Source organism: Schistocerca nitens, chromosome 4 (genome assembly GCF_023898315.1).
Source record: "Schistocerca nitens isolate TAMUIC-IGC-003100 chromosome 4, iqSchNite1.1, whole genome shotgun sequence".
Lineage (NCBI taxonomy): Eukaryota > Metazoa > Arthropoda > Insecta > Orthoptera > Acrididae > Schistocerca > Schistocerca nitens.
The window spans coordinates 58309854-58337312 of NC_064617.1; the positions used below are offsets into that span (position 1 = coordinate 58309854).

Consider the following 27459-nt stretch of genomic DNA (forward strand, 5'->3'; position numbering starts at 1 on the left):
CCTAGACTGATATCTTCCCCGCTCATACACCACAATGTAACATTTCCACTATTTCTACTTGTACATTGAGAAAAGTGTCAGCCTCTCTGTGTAGTACAGTGAGTGCGACATTGGCTGCAATAAAGTTAAAAAAGTATACTGCAAAAGTATTACTCTGTAGTATTGTCTTCAGAGTGAGATATGCATTTTATAGTTAATCAGATTCATTCAGGCAGTTAAAGACTATGTTATAACTATGATCTATGTGACACTTTTAAAAACTTTACTGTGTGAATTTGTGTTGTTCTCTCATGTATTTTGCAACTTGCATCTGCTACGTAACTGCTAGTTTTTTACTGTCAGACCACCCAAGCCAAGCAAACAAAGCTCAAGCTTTCATTCAGATTTGAGATCAGCAGCATTATTTCAATGTGTGTGTGTGCACCCTAACTTGCAAACAGTTCTTGCAGCTCGTAGTTCAACATTTGTTAAACACTTCTGTAGTTTCACTGGAATGTTAATTTGCAGCACTAAAGATGTATGTTAGTGGTGTTGCATGAATATTTCCTATCCCTCCCACGTTTTCAATCCTTTCCTGAGACTGCCCACTCCTTCACTCCTCCTTTAACCACACTTCAAGGGCGCATGTGTCTGAGTATGTGTTACAAAATACTTAAACATTATACTGTTAATCTTTCTTTTTCTTCTTACAGAAACAACTAATTCAGCGACTAAGGAAAGAGTTAGAAGCAAATTCAACAAACAGCACATTGAACAACAAAAGCACTGTTAAATGTGCTGAGAAGGATAATGATATTGAAATCATACAAACTAATAACAGCAGTAGTTCCAGTGCTGGTGGGATTGTTAGCACAGTAAACACAAAAAGCAGTATTACCACAGTCTCCAAAGATGCAAATAACACACAAAATGGAATTATTTACATTAGTGCAGTAGACGGTTCGGGAAATGGTTCTTCAGATGAAGTAAGGTGTGTTTGTGTAATTAATGTTCTAGTTAACATGTATTCACATCTCTCTCTTAAATAATGAAATTATAGAAATCCATTAGCAAATGATTCTTAATATCTTCAATTATTATTTTGCTGTGTAACTAATTTCTTTAGATGTACCCAGTTTGTGAGACTATCTTTTAGAGGTTTTTTTCAACAGTTTAATGAGATTATATGCCAGTAATGTACCCTTTCCATAAATGTAAAAACATGTCACCATTATAAAAGCTACAATGAAATATAATGAAGAAACCATTACATATAAAAATCTTCATGTTAAAAAAAAATTAACTATGTATGTTAAAGCACTGTTTCTGACAATGGAAGATGTGCTGCCTTGGATTAATGATGATGGTCACTGTTTCAGGTGTTTTCCCATATCCCACTAGGTGAATAATACCTGACTGGTAACAAAGTCTTGTCAGTTACAGGATTTGCAAATATTTCAAAAGCTTTTGCTCACTTTTACATGAGTAACACTACCCACAAACAAATAAACAAACAAAAAGATGCAGTACACACATTCAATCCCAGGGGTTAATGGGGTGGCGACAGGAAGGGCATCTGGCCACCCTTCAAACCAACCGCAGTGAAGAAATCTGTCTCTGTGCTATATTTTGTGGACCTTCTCCACAGGGAAGTCCTCGTTTTTAGCTTTTTCTCCTTCCATCAATTGGGCTTAACGTGTCGTCTGTTTTAACACCTTTTATTTATTAGTATTCTATGGTTATGACACGGGTGCTTATGACTTCAGTTCTTTTTGCACCCTAAAACAAAACCTAATTCAAACCAGCTTAACCTACATTGAACTGCTGAGACCATTTAGAGCTGACCAGAAGTAGTAGAAGATATCTTTCTCTAGAATCTTAAGTCAGGCCACAATCCAGCAATCTTGATTCATGTTTTCTTTCCATGGCTCTCTTGAATTATTAAAAGCAGATTTTAAAATAGTTCCCTCAACAAGGCCATAGTGGATCCCCTCTCAGTTCTTATACAACCTTGGTGATGTAATATATCCATGATTGATACTACCACCATTCCTTTGAAAATAGAGGGAAAGATCACTAGCTAAGTGTTTCCTTTTTCATATGGAGAGGTTTTGAACTGCATTTAACTGTCAATGTTAAATTTAATTTTGAAGCTAGACTTAAAACAAATGCCAATAGTAGACAGAAATTTAAGTTCCTTCCTTTATGATGTAATGAACCTTTTCCAGAAAAACTTACCAGGCAGATTTTGCACCCTACTGCTTAGGGATGGGATAAAACCAGAATCAAATCCTCATTTACTGATAATCAAACTTTTGTAACATCTATGAGCTCTAATAAAAAGTGTCAAAACATTTTTGTACAATAAATTGGTTTCACGTGTTATTTACTTTGAATGACTATTTAGTGCTAGATATTATGAGAGTACATTAGTAATCACCAAGAGAGAATGTTTACAAATTTGTAGTCTGGTGTTCTGATTTGTCATGTCGTTCATGGGCTTCTTGCTTATTGCAGATTATCAGCAGCTTCCTCACCTTCTTCTTCCCCTTCTTCAAGTTCCTCAGATGATGAAAGAGAAATACAAGAGGCTTTGGCTGCAGAAATTTCTCAAGAGAAAATAGCATTTCTACAGGCTGTCGGTATGTTATTTTCCTGTCACAATTGCTTCAGATTTCTCGAAATATGAACTTCATTTATCATGATGTTCTTCATCTTTTGTCATTCATGGTCACAAAAATGGTTATTTGTGTAACTGTGTCTTCATTTGCCTTGTAATACATAGATCTCTTCGTAATGAATATGTTCTTGTATTATATATTCTTCTTTTACTTTTCCAGGACTCATAACTCGTGAAATTCTCTCAGACCTACAGAATCGCAGAGTCGAAAGAAAGCGTCGTAGCACTGCAAATCATACCCAGTTCGTATATGGAAGTCACTGGGATGTTTCGGTAAGATACATGAATGTTGCTGTTGATTTTTGTCCCCCTTTAAGTTGTTGTTCTTCAGTAATAGCAATTCCTTCGTAATAAAAGCAGAGTGTAATATTATTATTACATTAGCCACTTTTAGTATTCTTTGTTACTGTTCAATATTAGAAATATTTGATTTTATTCACTGTTCCTCTTTCTTTTAACCACAGAAACGGAAGAAGAATGGTTATCTCTTATCCACATCACCACAAATAAAAACAAAAAGGAAGCCTCAAGTACATCAAAAGCAGCAACACCAAAAAGATAAACATCAAGTATTGTTTGCTGAAAATGATAGAATTGTTATGCCTGTAACCTCTGCACTAGAAAAGATGACACCAGTTTCTTCTTCAGTATCGCAATCTTCCGTGACTCGGCACACAGCTTCAGACAAGACTAATGCATCAGTGTATCAGATCACTCCTAAAGAAATCTCAAGATCGCTGCTACGTACTTCTGGGACAAACTTGCCAAAAACTTCGTTACGTCTCGCAAGTCTTCCAGCATCTCTAACTATAGAAAGAGTGAATAGTCCACCCCATGTTTGCATCATCTGTGGATCTACTGGTAAGATGTTTTACTATGTTTCTTCCAAGACTGGACCATTTTCGGAGGGTGCATGGTAATGTACCAATTAATGTAAATTCCAAAAATGTAGAGTAATATTCTTCAAACAGATGCATTTCAAAATAAGAAAACAAATCATCTTTTAATGACATGAATGTCAGACAGAGTCTGAAGACAAATTTCTCTTAATGAAACTTTGTGTAGCTATTCTTGTTACCAGAGAGTACAACTGGAGTTTTTATATTTCTTTCCAAATTTTCATGTGTTTAGTTAGACATTTCCAATAAACTGCACCTGATTAAATACATCTCACTAGATGTTGTCAGTTCAGTTTTGCAGACTGTTCTTGTAATTAATATGTCTTAATTCAAGTGTATTATTAGCTGACTATTCAAAAAAAAAAGAAAGAGAGAGAGAGAGAGAGAGAGAGAGAGAGAGAGAGAGAGAGAGAGAGAGAGAGCCTCATTTAATCTGATGATTATTTCAAGTAGTGCACTAACCTGTAGGAACCTTATCACAGAAGCTATTGTGTAAAAACTACTTTGAGACATGAGTTATACCCATAGCAGTGAAGGGCTACAATGAAATGTGCTGGTACTAGTATCCTTCATTGTAGGCATTCACCACGCTGTAATTTAATAAGCTGTTTATGTAAAATACTACTGTAATATCAGTTACTTTAGTCATTAAAGGCAACGGCAATGGAGGAAATTGTGAAAGCGTGGGCTACCTTTTAAACCTAACACAGTAAGGGAATGGAGACAAATTTATCCGGGTGAGATGTCTGTCTGGGGGGAAAAAAAATCCAGCAGACAGAGCTTCTGTCAGATCAACAGCAAAATATTTCTGCAGTCGTGATAGTAATGATCTACGCTGCTGTTGATATTCAACATATAATACTGGTTTACGAAACAGTTCTTTTGTTCATCCATAAGAATGCATTTCTGTCTCCATTGTAATGTGTACTGCTCTCACGGCTGATCATGGATTTACCTGCAGTGAGTTAACTATCTCATCTTTGTATTTGAAGTTGAGGATTTGAAAGACAAATTATGTATCTGCACAGCTAGAATGTGTTAATTGTCGAGCTAAATACATTTTACACCTATACTTATAATTTTTCTCCTTATTGCAGGAATGCTCTCTTCGTGTAAGAACTGCAGTGCATACTTCCATCCTTCCTGTTCGAAAGAAGCTTCATGTTGTCCAAAGTGCAACACAGATCAAGGCAGCAGCTACATGGAAGCCAAGAAAGGAACGAATGAACCACCAAATGGACTTATTATACAGCAAACGACAGTTCCACTGCAGGCTAGTTTCTCAGGTGAATACTGTAGTAATAGTGGCAGTGCTGGTACAAAATTGTTTCTATGTTACAATGAACTCTGTAGATAATTTTGTATGTGGATTCCTGCAATTTCTGCTTAAAATAAGAGGTTGGTTGGTTATCACAAGAGTTGTTAGCTGGAGTAAATGACTATTAAAAACACAAATATTTTTATCAGAAATTTAAAAAATTGCTATGCATAATGATTGTTGATTCCTAACTGCACTGAAACTTAATCTGAAAGATTTTATGGCAGAATTGTACATCAGCAATTAATAACTTGTCGTAACACTGATAAGTAACCACAAGTAGTGAGAAAAACATAATAATTTTTTGATATTACATCAAATTGTTCGGCTTTCTGTGATGATTAGTTGCAAAGATATACACCTTATATTATATGAACTTTAGTGATTTTGAAATACCTCTCTGTCATTTAAAATGCAATATTTAAAGTTATATTCTGTCCGTAGTCCTGCAGGCAGCTGTGTTTGACCTGTAACAACCACAAGTATTAAATGCACTTAGAGATTTTGAATCAATGGCTGGAAAATCAGTTCTCAGCTGCAAGAGGTCTCTAATGAGTAATACATGTGTTCATCATGCTTTTAAATGGCTTTGTTTCATGACAAGCAAGCCTGCAACATTAGGGATGGTGGCACTAGGTTGCAAAACAGTATACGATCATTTGTGATATGATGTATCAACATTCACTGTTAATGACTGGTTCTCAAAAAGGGAATATTATTCCCAGGAACTAAAAGACAAATATTTGAGGTATAATTAGGAGGATGTAGTGCTTAGGAATCCAAGTAATTGGCACAAAATGAGAGAAGTTTCATAACAGGTGTCAACTGAATTGAAAAAAAAAAAAAAAAAGTCACATGGAATATATCCTAAAATAATGTTCAAGTGTTTGAACAAGTAGGACGAATGGATGATACTGAACACATGCAAAAGAAGGGCCGCACAAATGATCACAGGTTTGATTGGCTCACAGGAAACGTCCATAGAAATGCTATAAAACCTTTATTGGCCGATACTTGAAGATAGACATTTATTACCCTGAGAAGGGTTACTTAAATAGTTTCAAAAACCAGTATTATGTGAAGAATCTTTGGGCTCCGTCAACCATTATGTTTTTCTTTCTTTGTGGGCTTAGCCCTGCTGACAAAGCTACAGCTCAGATTCAACAAAGACATGAGGAAGAACTAGCCAGGCTTTTATATGGAATGAGTTTGGAACATTATATTAAATTTAAATCACAAATGGTGGACCAGGATTTGAACCCAGCTCCTTTAAAATATGAGCCAATTACTTTATCACTGGGCCACTTCAATCAAAAGGATGGGTGGGTGGGTGGATGGATGGATGAAAAAAGGAAGGAAGGAAGGAAGATTAGTTTATAACATAAAAATGGGGAAGTACTGCTGAACTGGGAAGTGACGAGAAAGGAAATACACTTTCATTCAATTTAGAGAAACCACAGAGATTTAAATCTGGATGGCTGGACATGGACTCGAGCCCAAACCTTTGCCTCACTCAAATAGCATGTGTAATGTGAAATAATAAGAGTGAAATTATACCACCTGTAGAAGCCTTGCAATCAAACTGAACACAGAGCTGCAATAGTGTTATTAATTTGAAATTCCAGGTTATTTAAAAATTGAAGAAGGAACTCTGAGGTTTGTCTCATTGAGGTCATTAAATAAGGTGCATTACGTAACTGCAGTCTGTTTGCCAACATTTACTTAGTGGCATGCATCACAATACTCGTAATCTCAAAAACATTAATTACTCACCTTAACAGGAGTGCTTTTGGGTGTTGCACCTTTCCCTCTAGTGCGTGACATGATTGCTTCCACACTTTTGCGATGGGCAATGCGCTCCTATTCTTCCTTCTTTAGTCATTCATCCAACTCTTCCCTCATGTCTCAGATGGCTGGGGAACATGTATTTATTTGCTGGAATGTGAATCATAAATATCAAAACACCTATCACCGTGAAAAGCTCTAGCAGTGATTAGACTCCTGTAGTGAAGGCAAACACATCACAGTAAGGATGTGTGGACTGGAGTAATAGAAAATCCACTCATGTCTCTGGTCAGCAGCAGTGATTCTCGTCTGATGAGCAGGAATAGTACTATGTTACTGATGAGTTCATATCTCCTGTCATTGTGTTTGACTGGTTTATAAGAGATGTGTTGCTAGAGTCAATGGACACTCTACATCTTATTGCTGCATCTGACCCCTTCAATGTCAATGCTTGTAAACATCTTCATGAGAGGGACCATAACTGTTGTTATTGAGGTTGAGGTCCTGTACCATTGCCAGCTCTCTCCTTTCATATGGTATTATTGAACTCATTGTTGCATGAAATTGCACTTGAAACTTAGGTGGATCTGGTCACTATGGTGCTAGATATTGGTCTCATTGTACAACAGACACTAGTATATTCAAGATGGCACAGGAGAAATTTTCTGAGCTAATGTAATGTATACGTAAGACTGTCAGTTTACACTTCAAACAATTCCTCTGAGCCTTACCTTGTTCCTTACTTGAATAAAATGTTAGTTTACACTTAAGACCATTGGTTCCAAATCTTGTACGCCATATTGATATTCTTTTTTGTAGGGTACATTCGCAGGTGGAGAGCATAGCTAGTTGAGGATATGTCTCTGCATATGTTTTGTAAATGGTATTATCCTTTATGTAAGTTGGGAGTGCTTAATGGTCTGAAAGTTTTTAACATAGAGCACTTGTAGACTGTACAGTATATATATATGTTTGCATGTATATAAAATGGTTTTAAAAAAATCTGATAAAAACACAAGGAATAAAATTTATTTCAGAACGTAGAGCCTTGAAAGAACGTTTAGCGCACGTTAACAGCAGACTAAAGTCAGAAAAAAACTTAATGGAAAAAAGAGCTGCAGAATTAACTATATCATTGGAGGTAAGATCATGAGCAGATTGTGGTGGCAGATATTCTTAACAGTGTTAATGATGAGATGGAGAATTATTTCAAGAATTGATGGGTCTAGCTGCCTTGTGTGAGAGAGGGGCGGAAAGTCAAAAGTTTGCTATTTATCCTTGCCTGTCATACTCCATGTACCTACTTTTTCTGAAGCAGGAAAGGAGAGAGATTGTCAAATTTTTATCATCACACTTATGTATTTGTCCTCACTTGCTTTACAATGCTAAATGAATTAATTACTTGCATTTTTCCAGGCCCAAGCATTGCAAAAAAAAGTAATGCTCCAGTCAGAAGAAGTTATTCGAAACAAGATAAAAGTGATCAATAATTTTATAAGTGTAATAAAGACAACTCGATCAGTTGCAGCAAAAGACAAAAGTTAACGAAGTGCATCTACAGTTATAACTTTTACAATGTGCAAGGATTTTCTGTGATGACGCTGTAATTTGTGTGAACAGTGATACAGTAATCCAGTTTTTATACTGGATTTTCTCAGGAAATGTGGAACAGATTTCTCACTATGTGAGAAGCAAGCAGAAATAATTGCACCAGTCGATTCTTTTAACAGATTAAAAGAATTAATGGGACCACTTTTAATTTTCAACACATTTGTTGTGTTAACTTGCTTCTGTTTGTTTCTCTTAGTGTATTATTTGTAGTGTTATTGTTAGTTACTTTTGCATTTTTTCCTTTGGCCCTAAAAGACATGAATGGTTTATATAGCTTAATGTTATTTATTAACTTTTTTGCTCATTTGTTTAAAGTAAAATAAAGAAAAAGTGACAGCTATTGGGAATGGAAATACTCAAAGATAACAAAAATAAATTTTCACATATTTCTTTTTTTGCAATGGAAATTATTTTATAAGCAAGACTGTAAAAGATTCCTTTTTATAATAAACCTGCTTAGGTTACTTAAATACAACTGAATTATGTGATGACTAACAAAATCTGCGAAAATAATATGAGCAATAAATGTATGTTTTGTATATATCTGTAATTCAGTGAATCTGTAAAGGTTATTTATTGAGAAATGTGATATTAACCTCATTAAATTACAGTGGGGGAATGCACCAATATAATGCTGCCTGCATCAAACTGAAAATCTGTATTTTAATTGCTGCTGTTATTGTTATGCTTACAGCCTGCTGAATAAAGCATATTTATCACTAGAAAATGTCTCTATGTAAAAGTTTCTCTGGAACTTATTTACCCCTTTGGTTTGCTACAGGTTTAACTCAAGAATATTATGTGTTATCTGGACTGAAATGTGCCAATAAGCAATTAGAAATTTATTTTAATCTTAAGTAATTATTTGTAAGCCTACCAGAAACAGTACAATAGTTGCTGTAACTGACACTATGGTTTTCATGGCAATATGCACGAAGATAGAAAATAAATATTGAAAACTAGCCAGTACAGTGAAAAATGTAAACGTATTATAGGTTTGCAATGGAGTACATCTTGTTTGTTTTACATAGCACTCCCAGGGACATAATTACATCATGGTTATACAGCAGATGCTTCTAAATAAAGTTCCTGTACAAACATATGGCAGGGGTTATTTTTCTTCTTTTGTGTTTGGTTCTTCTCATGCAATGCATATTTCAACATACTCCCTATTGTCCCACCTTCCTAAACTTCAATGTCAAGGCAGATTTACCTTTTCAAACTTGTCTGCGTCATTTCTGCATATTTGATCATCATGTCGTGTTACAGCCCAACAGCTTTGATGTCATTTCTCACTCCTGCATTATATATGTTGGGCTCAGTTTTTTGGTGCACTTGGATTCTGTGTGTAGATTGTATTGTGAACCTCCTCCCAATAAATCATGTCAGAAATTATACACAATCATTTGCTACTTGAACTGCACACTTCGAATAATGTGTTCATTGCCATTGCCTCTACATTCGTATCTTACACAAAGACTTGATGTTCTTTTGATGAAAAGTTTTGCAGTCCATATCTGTGTGTGATATTTAATAGCAACCTTTGTTTACTTGGTGTAGTTCTACATACTTATCAAAATAAGAAGCCAAACATTCGAAATGTTATGAAGTATCCAACAAGTTATGAGTTGTTTAGTTTCTTTTATGTAATAAATTAACTGACATAATTGTCACTGATTCCCCCCCCCCCCTCCCCACTCCTCTTTGGTGTGGAGTGGGGGGGGGGGGGGAAGAGAGAGAGGGGGGGGTGATAGATAAGTAGGATTATCTTAAGTGTGGCATAAATTAATGCAGTATTTCTCATCTTCAAATAATTTTAGTTCCTATTAAAATTCAGTCTCATTTGTTCCTTTTTCTTCATGTTTCTCCTTTATTTTCCTCTGGCCACTTCAAATCCATATTTTAACCACGACTACCCTGGACTGAACTGCTGCTAATTTCATCATTTTTCTTCTGAAAACATTTCTTTCTGCTGTTCCTTCTTTAGTGCAGAACATTTCTAAATTTTGTTTAAATTATTAAATTATTTAAATTATTGGATCCAGCTTAGTTTCTTAGCTTAAAGGTACATGAAAATCTGTCTGTTAGCTCATTGTCAAATCATTTATGTCCAACAGTATCAGTCACCTGTTACTTCTTGTTTTGTTATTTTTGTCGCTCTTCAATTTATGAGCTTCTGTGTTTATTAGATCTAAAAGTCTCATCACAAGTGTTCCCTCCAGGTCTTGTAGTCAGCCTAGTTTGTGCCTATTATTATTCTGTACGTAAACAGAAAATATTTACTTCTTTAAGCTTCTGAGAGTTCTTATTCAAGAAAATTTTTAAATTGAAACTGAGATTATATGTAAAATTGCAACTGTATATACTGCAAATGGTACATTCCTTTGTCTATGGTTGTCTCAAGTGTAATAATGAGAGCACTTGCTTTGGAGGCAACAAGACCCCACACATACAAATGAGATAGTTGAAACAAAAGGTTAAGCAGTACAGTACTGTGTACTTGTGCTCTTAGTTGGCCATTTCCTGTCAATTATGTTACTGTTGAATCAAACTTGATCACATTCTATTTCAAGAAGGCTGTAGATATGCACACAGCAAGAAAGAATTTTTGGAAATAACAGGAAGGTGCATTAACTCAAATTTGAAAAGAGAACTGTTTGCCCTTTTGTGCTGAATGCCCATTTTCAAAACTATTTTGTTGGCTTCACCTTTGTACTTGCATTTTACTCTAAGAAACAATGCATTTTAGTGTGGTTGTCAGTAATACCATTATCAAGAATCTAGAAATAATGCTATTGAAATGCAGGACCACATTTTGTTTAATAGTTGAGACCAGTGGTAGCATTGATCTGTCTGAAGTTAATTATGCTTATAATAGTTATTGAAGAGCTTTTCCCCCTCTAAGAACCTGTTTTGTAATTTCTCAGAAGTGGCACATTGGCAGATAAACAAAACACACTTTTTGTTGTTCTTATTAAAGTAATTACAAACTCTCACAAGTGGTCTTTCAAATGTGGTATTTATTTGTATCACAAGAAAACTTTGCTGTATTTGCATAGATGAATCAATATGGAAATCGGTATAAAATTTTTATTTTCAGGAATTTTAATAACTTTTAGTACAGAGGTACTTACACGCTTAAAATTCATCGCATTTCTTTTGCTTCTATTTAACGTAGTTTGCTGTAACTGTCATTTTTAACAAACTTCTTCCTTACGCCAAAAGTACAATAATCTCAGTCTTGTCAATAAAAATGGTAAAATAAGCATGCATCATTTTCCTGTAGAATCTTGCCCAAAGATTTTGTCAAATATGAAAATTATCAAATAAATAAGTTCTCTCTCTCTCTCTCTCTCTCTCTCTCTCTCTCTCTCTCTGAACTAGTTCCATATTCCAGAAGCAAAACAAAACATTGGTCTTTCATACAGACGACCTGACAGTGTTTGTATGTATGATAGGTTCCTTCAATTATTTGGTTGAAATGATTGGTATTTGTACAGTTTACTTGCTTAAAAATCTGTTAGAAATTGGAATACAGGTGATAAGACTGTGGAATTTGGAGATTGCTTTTAGACAACACCATATACTGTGTATCCTGGAGATCAAAGATGCTGCTACCAGTCTCCTGTAGTTAACATTCTCTATTAACTGTGTACCAACCACAATGAACTGCATCAGTAATTGTGAATGGTAAAGCTTAATTTTTGAGTTACAGACAGGCACATTTAAAAGTAGACTATTAGATATTACGCAGTTTGCACAGGTAAAAGAGAAAGAAATGGGTGGACACTGAGTGAGTGACTTAATGGGATGGAAACATTAATAAATGCAAATGATTGTACTGCATGTAGCATGGAAGAGAATCCAGTAGGCAAGTCAAACAATGGAAAATCCATAATGGAATAAGAATCGTGATATGCTTCCAGAACGAATTTTCATTCTACAGCAGAGTGTGTGCTGATTTGAGACTTCATGACAGATCAAAATTGTGTGCCAGACTGGAGCTTGAACCTATGACCTTTGCATTTTGTGGGCAAGTGCTCTACCTACTGAGCTATCCAAGCATGACTCCTGACCTGCCCTAACATTGTGGCGCAGTGTCTTTGGTGAAAGGGTTAGCTGCAATCTGTAATAAAAACTGAATGAATGGATCGACGATGAACATGAAAAAGTGTAATGGAACTTCTGCCACGAACAAATACAATGACCAATAATGAACAAAATGAGATTTAAAACAAAACAACTTTACTCCAGTACCTCATTTCCTAACTTCCAAACTTCCCAGAATTTTTTGTGCTTGGATCACACTGTCAGTATAATACTTGAACAGGAAAGAAAAGTTCCTAGGTTTGACTCCCAGTCTGGCACACAGTTTTCATTTGCTGGGAAATTTCAGTAACAATGTGAACAGCTCTTACCATTCCATTCATTAGAGTCGGTTAGACTGTCAGTGAAGGGCACCTCAAGTTCCTGCTGCTAATAAGGTGAGTACACTGTCCACATGTTATATGTTTTTACGAGCTTCAAACAGGAGCAACTTCTTTCAGTTATCTATGTAGTTACTGGTTTATTTCTGTAATTTCTCACGAGTTTGAGGGCTTACTAGTCACAACCTTTTATTTTCATAAGTGTGGCATACAGTACTGCCATTGTTATCGATGCTTGTATCAACCCTCGTAGCAAACAGGCTTTTGTTTGTTTTGGCTAGTGTACTCAGTGTTGCTTAGACCATCAGTCAGAGAGCATCTTTAGTTTCTGCTGCTAATAAGCTGAGTACACTGTTCATTTGTTGCAAATTTTTATGAGTTTCAAACAGGAATGACTTCAGTAAATGATAGGAACTGTGATCATTGTGTACAGATGAGAGCCGAGTTGTTGACTCTTCGCTCATAGCTGCTGGTGGTGTTGGCTTCCATCACACAACTTGAGGCTGCTGCCAAGGGGCGTCACTGTAGAGGGCCGGACACGGGGATGTGAGGGACGTCGAGCATGTCCGCGTGTCCCCCAATCGGTCCACTGCTGTAGCTGCCCTGGGTACTGCCTGCACTGAGGTTGATCCCTCACCCATGGTAGAGTGAGAAATCATTCCAAAGTCTGGCAGGGAGTGAAAGACTTTCTGAGGGGTTGATCGTAGGGCCTCCCCGGTTCGTTTGACGAACAGGTTTCGGGTGTTACCTGTGGCTGACGAAGTCTCTTACCCAGATGCAGTCGTCCAACCCTGTTCCAGAGGAAGCTTTTCAGCCCACAAGGTCTTGGAATTCCCAGAGGATGGGTTTGCTGGTCCTTGGGAGCTCCAACTTTAGGCACATAATGGGGCCCTTCAGGAACATGACTGACAAGGAAGGGAAGGAAGCAAGTGTGCATTCCCGGTGTGTATACCGGGAGGAGTCATTCCAGATGTGGAAAGTGTGATTCAGGATGTCATGAAAACTACAGAGTGCAGCCAACTGCTGTTGGTGGCTCATGTTGGTACCAATGACGTGTATCGCTTTGGATCTGAGGAGATTCCCTCTGGTTTCGGGCGGCTAGCGGAAATGGTAAAGACTGCCAGTCTTGCTTGTAAGATGAAAGCGGAGCTCACCATCTGCAGCATCATCGATAGAACTGACAGTGGTCCTTTGGTGCAAAGCTGAGTGGAGGGTCAGAATCAGAGGCTCAGGTGGTTCTGTGACACTGTAGGCTGCAGATTCCTTGACTTGGGCTATCAGGTGGTGGGTTTCCAGGTTCTGCTTAATAGGTCAGGAGTCCACTACACACAGGAAGCACCTACACAGGTAGCGGGGGCTCTGTGGAAGGGACTGGGTGGTTTTTTAGGTTAGAGGGTATCAGGAAATCACAGAAAGGGCATCCATCTAAAAGTGGCAGGTAAAGCGCACTAACGTAGTTGCAGCAACAATTAGTATTGTAGTTATAAATTGTTGTAGCTGTGTTGGGAAAGAACCAGAAATCCAAGCCCTAATAGAAAGCACAGAAGCTCAAATAGTTACAGGTATGGAAAGCTGGCTAAAGCCAGAAATAAGTTCAGTTAAAATTTTTTGTGACGTCCTAACAGTGTTCTTCAAGAATAGATTACATACAGTTGATGCCGGAGTATTGATAGATGTGAGATGTAGTCTACCTTGTAGTGAAATTGAAGTAGTATGCGTAGAAGTTATACTTGACAACTGGACTAAACTATTAATTGGATCATTTTACCAACCCCCGACTCAGAAGATATAGTTGCTGAACAGTTCAAAGAAAACTTGAGTCTCATTTCAAATAGGTACCCCACTAATACAATTATAGTCATTGGCACCTTCAATCTACCCTCGATATGCTGGAAAAATTATACATTTAAAGCCGGTGGCAGGCATAAAACGTCATCCAAAATTGTACTGAATGCTTTCTCAGAAAATTGTGACCACAAGGTAATTGCTGCTAGGCTGAATACGGTAACACTCACAACCATCAAAAAGAAACGCAAAATGCATCTGTTTAAAAAAGCTGATAAAAATGCTCTAAATGCCTTTTTAAGAGACAGTCTCCTCTCCTTTTGATCTGATCACGTAGGTGTAGAAAAGGTGTGAAATGATTTTAAAGAGACAGTATCGATGGCAATTGAGAGATATGTGCCACATAAATTAATAAGTGATGTTACTGATCCCCCATGGTACACAAAATGGGTCAGATCGCTGTTGCAGAACCAGCGATAAAAGCGTGCGACATTTAAAAGAACGCAAAATCCTCAAGATTGGCAAAGTTCTGCAGAAGTCTGAAATATAGTGTGTACTTCAATGCGAGATGCTTTTAATATTATCCACTATGAAACTGTCTAGGAATCTGGCAGAAAACCCAGAGAGATTCTGGTCATACATAAAGCACCCCAGCGGCAAGACACAATCAATACCTTCACTGTGCAATAATGGTGAAGTCACTGATGATAGTGCCACTAAAGCAGAGTTATTAAACACTGTTTTCCAAAGCTCCTTCACCAAAGAAGTCGAAGTAAATATTCCTGAATTCCAATCAAGAACAACGGCAAAGAGAAATTATAGAAGTTGATATCCTCGGTGTACCAAAGCAGTTTAAATCACTTAATAAAGGCAAGGCCTCCGGCCCATATTTTGTATACCAGTCAGGTTCTTTTCAGAGTATGCTGATGCAATAGCTCCATATTTAACGATCATATATAAATGCTTGCTCACAGAAAGATCCGTACCTAAAGACTGGAAAATTGCTCAAGTCACACCAATACCCAAAAAGGAAAGTATGAGTAATCTGCTGAATTACAGGCCCATATCACTAATGTTGATTTGCAGTAGGGTTTTGGAACATATACTGTGTTCAAACATTATGAATTACATTGTAAAAAATGATTTGACACATAGTCAGCATGGATTCAGAAAATATCGTTCTTGTGAAACACAACTAGCTCTTTATTCTCATGAAGTAATGAGCGCTATCGGCAGGGGATGTCAGATTGATTCCATATTTTTAGATGTCCAGAAGGCTTTAGACAACATTCCTCACAAGCATCTTCTAACCAAACTGCGTGCCTATGGAATATTGCCTCAGTTGTGTGGCTGGATTCGTGATTTCCTGTCAGAAAGGTCACAGTTCGTAATATAGAAAGTCTTGGAGTAAAAAAGAAGTAATATCCAGTGTTCCCCCGAGGAAGTGTTATAGGCCCTCTGTTGTTCTTGATCTATATTAACAACATAGGAGACAATCTGAGTAGCCCTCTTGGATTGTTTGCAGACGATGCTATCATTTACCATCTTGTAAAGTCATCAGATGACCAAAACGAATTGCAAAATGATTTAGATAAGATCTCCTTATGGTGCGAAAATGGCAATTGACCCTGAATAAATAAAAGTGTGAAGTTCTTCACACGAATACTAAAAGAAATCCGTTAAATTTTGATTATGCGACAAGTCACACAAATCTGAAGGCTGTGAATTCTACTAAATGCTTAGGGAATAAAATTACAAATAACCTAAATTGGGACAATCACATAGATAATGTTGTGGGTAGAGCAAACCAAAGACTGTGGTGCATTGGCAGAACACTTGGAGGATGCAACAAGTCTGCTGAAGAAACTGTTAACAACATGCTTGTATGCCCTATTCTGTAGTACTGCTGTGCTGTGTGTGACCCGCATCAGGTGGGACTGATGGATGTCATCGAAAAAGTTCAGAGACAGGCAGCTTGTTTTGTATTATTGCAAAATAGGGGAGATACTGCCACAGACATGATACGTGACTTGGAGTGGCAATCGTTAAAACAAAGGCATTTTTCGTTGTGATGGGATCTTCTCATGAAACTTAAATCACCAATTTTCTCCTCAGATTGCAAAAATGTTCTGTTGGCACCCACCTACATTGGGAGAAATGATTGTCATGATAAAATAAGAGAAATCAGGGATCGCACAGAAAAAGTTAAGTGCTTGTTTTCCCCACTCGCTGTTTGAGAGTGGAACGGTAGAGAGATGGCTTGAAGGCGATTCATTGAACCCTCTGCCAGGCACTTTATTGTGAGCCCTGGAAAAATGATTGTTTAAAGCCTCTGCATGTGCTGTAATTAATCTAACCTTGTCCTCATGACCCCCACGTGAGTGATACATAGGGGGCAGTATATTCAAAGGATCAACATTTCAAGCCTGTTCTTGAAACTTTGCAAGTAGGCTAACTTGAGGCCATTGGTGCTGCCCTTCCCTGCATGTATTGAATATACCTTGTTAGTACAGCAGAGTCCCGGTAATCCGAATGTTCGGTTAATCCAAACGTGAAAAATGTTAATCTAAGTATGGAAAACTGTGTGGTAAACTGCTGTACATACACACTATTTTAATTTACACAGTACAGTAAACATGTATTAGAAAAATTGGCAAGAAAACATTAGGTTTAAACAATGCATAACAATGAAAGAAAAGCTGTCAAACTAACTAAAATACAGCGGACATTTTATCCCCACTTTTTGTTGTTGTTGTGGTTGTTGTTGGGGTCTTCAGTCCTGAGACTGGTTTGATGCAGCTCTCCATGCTACTCTATCCTGTGCGAGCTTCTTCATCTCCCAGTACTTACTGCAACCTACATCCTACTGAATCTGCTTAGTTTATTCATCTCTTGGTCCCCCTCAACGATTTTTACCCTCCACGCTGCCCTCCAATGCTAAATTTGTGATCCACTGATGCCTCAGAACATGTCCTACCAACCGGTCCCTTCTTCTTGTCAAGTTGTGCCACAAACTCCTCTTCTCCCCCATTCTATTCAATACCTCCTCTTTAGTTATGTGATCTACCCATCTAATCTTAAGCATTCTTCTGTAGCACCACATATCGAAAGCTTCTATTCTCTTCTCGTCCAAACTATTTATCATCCATGTTTTGCTTCTATACATGGCTACACTCCATACAAATACTTTCAGAAACGACTTACTGACATTTAAATCTATACTCGATGTTAACAAATCTCTCTTCTTCAGAGACGCTTTCCTTGCCATTGCCAGCCTACATTTTATATCCTCTCTACTTCGACCATCATCAGTTAATTTGTTCCCCAAATAGCAAAACTCCTTTACTACTTTAAGTGTCTCATTTCCTAATCTAATTACCTCAGCATCAGCTGACTTAATTCGACTACATTCCATCATCCTCGTTTTGCTTTTGTTGATGCTCATCTTATATCCTCCTTTCAAGACACTGTCCATTCCGTTCAACTGCTCTTCCAAGTCCTTTGCTGTCTCTGACAGAATTACAATGTCATCGGCGAACCTCAAAGTTCTTATTTCTTCTCCACTGATTTTGATACCCACTCCGAATTTTTCTTTTGTTTCCTTTACTGCTTGCTCAGTATACAGATTGAAAAACATCGGGGAGAGGCTACAACCTTGTCTCACTCCCTTCCCAACCACTGCTTCCCTTTCGCGTCCCTCGACTCTTATAACTGCCATCTGCTTTCTGTACAAATTGTAAATAGCCTTTCACTCCCTGTATTTTACCCCTGCCACCTTTAGAATTTGAAAGAGAGTATTCCAGTCAACATTGTCAAAAGCTTTCTCTAACTCTACAAATGCTAGAAACGTAGGTTTACCTTTCCTTAATCTTTCTTCTAAGATAACTCGTAAGGTCAGTATTGCCTCACGTGTTCCAACATTTCTACGGAATCCAAACTGATCTTCCCCCAGGTCGGCTTCTACCAGTTTTTCCATTCGTCTGTAAAGAATTCATCTTAGTATTTTGCAACTGTGACTTATTAAACTGATAGTTCAGTAATTTTCTCATCTCTCAACACCTGCTTTCTTTGGGATTGGAATTATTGTATTCTTCTTGAAGTCAGAGGGTATTTCGCCTGTCTACATCTACATCTACATCTACATTTATACTCCGCAAGCCACCCAAAGGTGTGTGGCGGAGGGCACTTTACGTGCCACTGTCATTACCTCCCTTTCCTGTTCCAGTCGCGTATGGTTCGCGGGAAGAACGACTGTCTGAATGCCTCCGTGCGCGCTCTAATCTCTCTAATTTTACATTCGTGATCTCCTCGGGAGGTATAGGTAGGGGGAAGCAATATATTCGATACCTCATCCAGAAACGCACCCTCTCGAAACCTGGCGAGCAAGCTACACCGCGATGCAGAGCGCCTCTCTTGCAGAGTCTGCCACTTGAGTTTATTAAACATCTCCGTAATGCTATCACGGTTACCAAATAACCCTGTGACGAAACGCGCCGCTCTTCTTTGGATCTTCACTATCTCCTCCGTCAACCCGATCTGGTACGGATCCCACACTGATGAGCAATACTCAAGTATAGGTCGAACGAGTGATTTGTAAGCCACCTCCTTTGTTGATGGACTACATTTTCTAAGCACTCTTCCAATGAATCTCAACCTGGTACCCGCCTTACCAACAATTAATTTTATATGATCATTCCACTTCAAATCGTTCCGCACGCATACTCCCAGATATTTTACAGAAGTAACTGCTACCAGTGTTTGTTCCGCTATCATATAATCATACAATAAAGGATCCTTCTTTCTATGTATTCGCAATACATTACATTTGTCTATGTTAAGGGACAGTTGCCACTCCCTGCATCAAGTGCCTATCCGCTGCAGATCTTCCTGCATTTCGCTACAATTTTCTAATGCTGCAATTTCTCTGTATACTACAGCATCATCCGCGAAAAGCCGCATGGAACTTCCGACACTATCTACTAGGTCTCATACATCTTTCTCACCAGATGGTAGAGTTTTGTCAGGACGGTTCTCCCTAGGCCGTCAGTAGTTCTAATGGAATGCTGTCTAATCCCGGGGCCTTGTTTTGACTAAGGTTTGTCAGTGCTCTGTCAAACTCTTCACGCAGTATCGTATCTCACATTTCATCTTCATCTACATCCTCTTCCATTTCCATAATATTGTCCTCAAGTACATTGCCCTTGTATAGACCCTCTATATACTTCTTCCACCTTTCTGCTTTCCCTTCTGTGCTTGGAACTGGGTTTCCATCTGAGCTCTTGATATTCATACAAGTAGCTCTCTTTTCTCCAAAGGTCTCTTTAATTTTCCTGTAGGCAGTATTTATCTTGCCTCTAGTGAGATAAGCCTCTACATCCTTACATTTGTCCTCTAGCCATCCCTGTTTAGCCATTTTGCACTTCCTGTCGATCTCATTTTTGAGATGTTTGTATTCCTTTTTGCCTGCTTCATTTACTGCATTTTTATATTTTATCCTTTCATCAATTAAATTCAATATTTCTTCTGTTACCCAAGGATTTCTACTAGCCCTCGTCTTTTTACCTGCTTGATCCTCTGCTGCCTTCACTACTTCATCCCTCAGAGCTACCCATTCTTCTTCTTCTGTATTTCTTTCCCCCATTCCTGTCAATTGCTCCCATATGCTCTCCCTGAAACTCTGTACAACCTCTGGTTTACCAGTTTATCCAGGTCCCATCTCCTTAAATTCCCACCTTTTTGCAGTTTCTTCAGTTTTAATCTACAGTTCATAACAAATAGATTGTGGTCAGAGTCCACATCTGCCCCTGGAAATGTCTTACAATTTAAAACCTGGTTCCTAAATCTCTGCCTTACCATTATATAATTTATCTGATACCTTCTAGTATCTCCAGGATTCTTCCATGTATACAACCTTCTTTTGTGATTCTTGAACCAAGTGCTAGCTATGATTAAGTTATGCTCTGTGCAAAATTCTACTAGACGGCTTCCTCTTTCATTTCTTACCCCAATCCATATTCACCTTCTATGTTTCCTTCTCTCCCTTTTGCCTACTCTCGAATTCCAGTCACCCACGACTATTAAATTTTCGTCTCCCTTCACCATCCTCATCATTTAAGACTGATTATGCCTTTCAGCGTTCAGTCTGGAGCATAGCCCCCTTATAAAATTCCTCCATGATCCCCTATTCAGTGCTAACATTGGTGCCTCTTTTGATGTTAAACCTATTACTCCAAAATCATTCTTAACCAAATCCAGGTACCTTCTCCTTGGTCTGCCCCGACTCCTCCTACCCTCTACTGCTGAACCCATGAGTCTCTTGGGTAACCTTGCTTCCCCCATGCGTGTAACATGACCCCACCATCTAAGCCTGTTCACCCTGACTGCTACATCTATAGAGTTCATTCCCAGTTTTTCTTTGATTTCCTCATTGTGGACACCCTCCTGTCATTGTTCCCATCTACTAGTACCTGCAATCATCCTAGCTATTTTCATATCCGTAACCTCAACCTTGTTGATAAGGTAACCTGAATCCACCCAGCTTTTGCTCCCATACAACAAAGTTGGTCGAAAGATTGAACGGTGCACAAATAACTTGGTCTTGGTACTGACTTCCTTCTTGCAGAAGAGAGTAGATCGTAGCTGAGCGCTCACTGCATTAGCTTTGCTACACCTCACTTCCAGTTCTTTCACTATGTTGCCATCCTGTGAGAATACTTGAAACCGTCCACCTGTTCTAACTTTGTTCCTCCTATTTGGCACTCAATCCGTTTATATTTCTTTCCCACTGACATTACTTTCATTTTGGAGATGCTAATCTTCATACTATAGTCCTTACATTTCTGATCTAGCTCTGAAATATTACTTTGCAAACTTTCAAACGAATCTGCCATCACAACTAAGTCATCCGCATATGCAAGACTGCTTATTTTGTGTTCACATATCTTAATCTCACCCAGCCAGTCTATTGTTTTCAACATATGATCCATAAATAATATGAACAAAAGTGGAGACAGGTTGCAGCCTTGTCTTACCCCTGAAACTACTCTGAACCATGAACTCAATTTACCGTCAACTCTAACTGCTGCCTGACTATCCATGTAAAGACCTTTAATTGCTTGCAAAAGTTTGCCTCCTATTCCATAATCTTGTAGAACAGACATTAACTTCCTCCTAGGAACCCGGTCATACGCCTTTTCTAGATCTATAAAGCATAGATACAATTCCCTGTTCCACTCATAACACTTCTCCATTATTTGCCGTAAGCTAAAGATCTGGTCCTGACAACCTCTAAGAGGCCTAAACCCACACTGATTTTCATCCAATTGGTCCTCAACTAATACTTGCACTTTCCTTTCAACACTACCTGAGAAGATTTTACCCACAACACTGATTAAAGAGATACCTCTGTGGTTGTTACAATCTTTTCTGTTTCCATGTTTAAAGATTGGTGTGATTACTGCTTTTGTCCAGTCTGATCTAACTGTCCCGACTCCCAGGCCATTTCAATTATCCTGTGTAGCCATTTAAGACCTGACATTCCACTGTATTTGATCAGTTCCGACTTAATTTCATCCACCCCAGCTGCTTTATTGCACTGCAATCTATTGACCATTTTCTCCACTTCCTCAAATGTGATCCTATTTCCATTGTCATTCCTATCCCATTGTACCTCGAAATCTGAAACCTTACTTTATAATTTATAAAAAACAGCTACCAGCCACATGTATGGTTTAAAAAGGTTTATTATCTTCAGACCATGACCGGTTTCAGATTTTTCTTTACAAATCCATCTTCAGATGGCAGTTACAAGCATTCTAAGTTGGACCTAGTTTTGTTTTTGTTATTCGTTTGCTGCACTGGGAAAGAAAAGAAATATTTTTGTTGTCATATCGGTAATGGTATTTTTACAAAAGATTTACTTCTTTTACAAAATCTAATTGCTCATGAGATAGTTTTTTGTTTTAAACTTAGTAAATGTGCAGGTTAGTGTACTTACGAGCTATGTAGTTCTGCCTGATGAAATATTCGTGCGTTTATGTTTTTGAACGCAAGCTTAATACACTTTTCAATATGCACAATGTGAGTGCTATTCCAGTCAATGGACGTCACTTTCAACCTTATCATCTTAATTACACACGCAGCACACACGAATAACGTTTACAAAACGTGGCCCAGCTTCATATTACAACCTTTCTAAACCATACATGTGGCTGGTAGCTGTTTTTTTTATAAATTATAAACCTTTAGTACAACAGCCATGTTTCTCAACATGTCGACTTTCGACAAAATAGCGTGAAACATTACTGATCGTATTTTCACCTACATTGAGCAACTCTTCAAAATATTCCCTCCATCTGCCCAAGGAATCCACAGGATTCACCAGCAGTTTTCCTGACCTCCAAAATACTTGTCATTTCTTTCTTACCTCCCTTTCGAAGACTGCTAATTACACTCCAGAATGGTTTTCCAGCAGCTTGACCCATAGTCTCCAACCTGTTTCCAAAGTCTTACCAAGATTTCTTCTTGGATGCTGCAATTATCTGTTTGGCTTTGTTTCTTTCTTCAACATAACTTTCTCTCTCCCTTCACTACCTGAATAATTTCTTTTGTCTCATCATACATTTCATCAATTTCTTCATCACCTGCAGAGCTAGTTGGCATATAAACTTGTACTACTGTAGTAGGCATGGGCTTCGTGTCTATCTTGGCCACAATAACGCGTTCACTATGCTGCTTGTAGTAGCTTACCCACACTCCTATTTTTTTATTCATTATTAAACCTACTCCTGCATTACCCCTATTTGATTTTGTATTTATAACCGTGTGATCACCTGACCAAAAGTCTTGTTCCTCCTGCCACCGAACTTCACTAATCCCCACTATATCTAACTTTAACCTATCCATTCCCTTTTTAAATTTTCTAACCTACCTGCCCGATTAAGAGATCTGACATTCCATGATCCAATCTGTAGAACGCCAGTTTTCTTTCTTCTGATAACGATGTCCTCTTGAGTAGTCCCCGCCTGGAGATCTGAATGGGGGGGCTATTTTACCTCCGGAATATTTTACCCAAGAGGACGCCATCATCATTTAACCATACAGTAAAGCTGCATGCTCTCGGGAAGAATTACGGCTGCAGTTTCCCCTTGCTTTCAGCCGCTCGCAATACCAGCACAGCAAGGCCGTTTTGGTTAGTGTTACAAGGCCAGATCAGTCAATCATACTGTTGCCCCTGCAACTACTGAAAAGGCTGCTGCCCCTCTTTAGGAACCACATGTTTGTCTGGCCTCTCAACAGATACTCCTCCGTTGTGGTTGCACCTACGGTACGGCTATCTGTATCGTTGAGGCACGCAAGCCTCCCCATCAACGGCAAGGTCCATGGTTTTAGATGACAAAAATTCAGTCATTGTTTTTTGGGATAATGAAGACAGTCTGTTATATGGTGCATAGTTGTGCCACCGTCTCATAAACATCAGATCAGCAGGTGTAGCAATGGGCTGTTGCTCCAAATAATGTAGCATGAGGTCAAGTGCTTCTGCTGCGTCACTGTGTGGTACCAATTCTCCTTTGTCACTTTCAGGCTCGGTGTCACTTCCTTGTCTTGAGTCAGAGCAGCAACTAAATCAGTGTCATTAAGGTTCTCCACACATGCCTCAACCCCTGCCATCCACTCATATAGGTCTCCTTCACTAGCTTCTTCACATCCAGGGATTGTCTGTATCATTTGTAGTAGATTTTCCTCTTCATTTTCAACTAGGTTGTCCTGCAATTCAAGAGATGTCCACAGTTTCCTCCACGATTTTCTCAGAACATTTTCTGAAATATTCTGCCACACCTCAGTGGCCCAATAAACAACATCCTACACATTGGTATTTTTTATTTTGTCCACTAAAGGAATGCTATCATCTTGGATCAGCATCCTTAAAAATTGTTTTCTGTAAATCAGTTTTAATGTTTGCAGTATGCCCTGGTCCATCAGCTGTAGAAGTAGTGTAATATTCGGTGGCAAAAACTTCACCACAATTTTGCCATCACATAATTCCTCAGTGCTGGGGTGAGATGGCGTGTTATCAATCAAAAGGATTGTACAGTGAGACAAAAGATTTCCCTTAGAAAACCATTGAACAGAGGGAACAAACTGACCATGAAACCATTCTTTGAACAGCTTACCATCCATCCACCCTTTTTTCTGGTTGCAATAATATAGGGGCAGGGACTTCATGTTGCAGTTTTTAAAAGCTCTGGGCCTAGCAGATTTTCCAATCAGCATTAAAGGCAGCTTATGGTTACCAGCAGCATCGCTGCGTACGTCACATGATCTTTGCACATTTTAAAACCGGGAACATGGTTTTCTGCTTTTGATGCCAGACTTTTTGTTGGCAATGCCCTAAAATTAAGGCCAGTCTCATCAGCGTTATACATTTTTTGGGGAGAATATGTTCCCTCCCTTACCATTTTTTTCAAACTCACCCAAGTATTCCTTCACTGCATCACAGTCAGAAGAGAGCTTCTCTCCAGTAATTGTTAGCTGACGTATTCCATGACATTTTTTGAATCTGTCCAACCAACCAGTACTCGCACTAAAAGACTCGTCACCATTCATTAAAATGTTCAGGTAACAGCCTTCTCCTCAACCAGTGCTCAACTCAAAGGAGTTCCCCATTCTCTTCCCTGTGTAAACCAAAGTACAAGAGCTTCATCCACTTTATTGTAGTGGGACTGTTTCAAAGTCTGCTGAATTTTGAGTGTTTTTCCAGAAGATGTTGCACAGGACTGATCAAGCTTCACTCGGTTCTTCTTCCAATCACAAATGGCTGCTTTACCAACACCCAGTTCCCTTGCCAGTTTAGATACATTCTCACCATTGTCAATCCACTTCAAAGCATTCAGTTTTTCTTGGAGAGTTAACGTTGTATGTTTCTGTTTACTCGTGACGAAAATACGTACACCACTACACCTGAACGAATACTGTACAACTGTCATGCTTGCCAGCGATAGATAACTAACATAACCAAATGCTTTGCAAGCCAACTGGCAGTGCACTGACCTCAGACACAACAAAGGTCTCAACAATGCACTACAACAAGGGCAGGGAATGATAGTGAGCCATTGTTACCACACTTGGTACCATGGTGTACCTACTTATCTGCTTAGTATACTTCATTCTAGAAACTCGTCACCATAATTCCAGCTAATCCAAATAAAACGGTAATCCGAACAAGGTCTGGTCCCAATTAGTTTGGGTTAATGGGACTCTACTGTACTATCTGGTATGGGTCTCATACACTAGACCAATATTTCAGAATGGTTTGCACAAGTGATCTGTAAGCAGTCTTCTTGCAAGTCCACAGTATTCTATTAGTAATAACTTGTGCAGAAGTATAGATCAATGGATGAGAGAGAGGTGTTTAAAAATATTTTTAACACCTTTAATTAACTTTGTAATGTCTGAGCATTTTCTTAATTATACAATTAGCACATTTCTGTGAGGTGGTAATGTCATAAATACTGTTGGTAATTTTCATTCCTACCTTTATATTAATGCTGCTGCTGTTTTAAAGTCATGAGTAGTAATTACTGAGACATTTTGGGAGACAGTAGATCTATTTTTGTGATGTGGTTCTTAGTATGTATTACTGTATTATTAAAATAGCGCTGTAGGTGCAAGTGCAGTAGCTTTTTTTCCTTCAACATATTGTTCCAAATAACTTATCTGGCATATTTCCATTCTTTTACCATTTTTATATCTTTGTTGATGAACTTGGCAACAACATACAGAAATGAGGAAATAATAAACACTGTTGTCATACTACAGATAACAGACAATTAATGAAGGTGTGATACAGTATTATATTTGTATGTGCCAATTATCACATTTGTATCCTACTAAGGGTCATAATGTTTGCAATGGTTTTAAACATTGCTGTCTCGCAACCTAAATTTTACAGATGTTTGTATGTTTAACAGACACTGATACAAAATTATGAGCATGGAGCTGATTGGTAGTCATGTTTAATAGGTTACCATATTGGAAGCTACTTCAGTCCTAAATATCTTTTGGCAATCATTTTACATTAAATATCTGTAACACTGAAGTATCTTGTTTCACATTGTTGCACTGAATGCGACATTGTACTGGGAAGCTTTAAACACATTTGAGACATCAGCCTCAGCTACTCCACCAACATGTTACTGATAAATAGATGAGAGACTAAGACTTTATTCACAACAGTCAGCAATGGATATAGATTTTGTATTCTAGCAGATATCTTTTACTCAAATAATAAAAATTATATTTCCACAAATGAAAGAATGTAATCATTCTTAGACACTGAAATAATGTCATAGATTAACAAAATATAAAATAAAAAAAAAATCAATTCAACTAAGTGGAATCGTAAGAGAAAGGATAAAATACTAGGAAGTGGCGCTATTAAAATTGTGGGCAGTCATTTACAGTGCTGCTGAGGGCAACATTTTCAAAATAAGGAGAAAAAGTGTGATCTAATCAGTTTATCTTCTAAGAGATCAGTTTTCATGTATTTGAAGATGCTGTCAAAATGATTAAATTATTTTTATGCCAAATGTTGTACAAATTATTCCCTTTGTTGTTTACACAGAATTACAAAATGTGTGTTTCTTCCTTGCAATATGCACAATTTCTTAGTACTGATGACTGCCTTCTGAGGTAATAATGAAAATTCACGTAAAACCTACAATACGTAGTAGTTAAGTGGACTACTACTTAAATTCCTAGTAATTGCAGATTTTATTAGCACTCATGTTCAGTATTCCAGCATTGAACCTATTATCTTTCTTAATATGTATACATACAAAATAATTAGTTTACTAAAAGTTACTGAAATAGTATCAGATATCAAGTAAAAGAGCTGCAGTTAACAGTACATCAAATATATAACCGAAACAATGTATCACATGCTTCACCGCAGCTACTTGAGACTTACATTTCCTT

At 38.0% G+C, this 27459-nt stretch overlaps 1 protein-coding gene across 3 annotated transcripts in view; it reads left to right on the forward strand.

Annotated features, from left to right (window-relative positions):
* Positions 1 to 9002, forward strand: part of LOC126251337 (PHD finger protein 21A-like) — a 116701-nt gene extending 107699 nt beyond the window's left edge. The window contains exons 4-9 of one of the 3 annotated variants that reach the window (XM_049951695.1): positions 693 to 970; positions 2497 to 2621; positions 2820 to 2932; positions 3124 to 3520; positions 4656 to 4844; positions 8078 to 9002. In XM_049951695.1, coding sequence (XP_049807652.1) covers positions 693 to 970; positions 2497 to 2621; positions 2820 to 2932; positions 3124 to 3520; positions 4656 to 4844; positions 8078 to 8151 — 1176 coding nt within the window. In that variant the 3' untranslated portion in view covers positions 8152 to 9002. Of the gene's footprint in view, positions 1 to 692; positions 971 to 2496; positions 2622 to 2819; positions 2933 to 3123; positions 3521 to 4655; positions 4845 to 7698; positions 7938 to 8077 lie in introns of those variants that run through there. The other 2 variants (XM_049951694.1, XM_049951696.1) reach the window with 2 other exon arrangements.
* The last annotated feature ends 18457 nt before the right edge of the window (positions 9003 to 27459 follow it).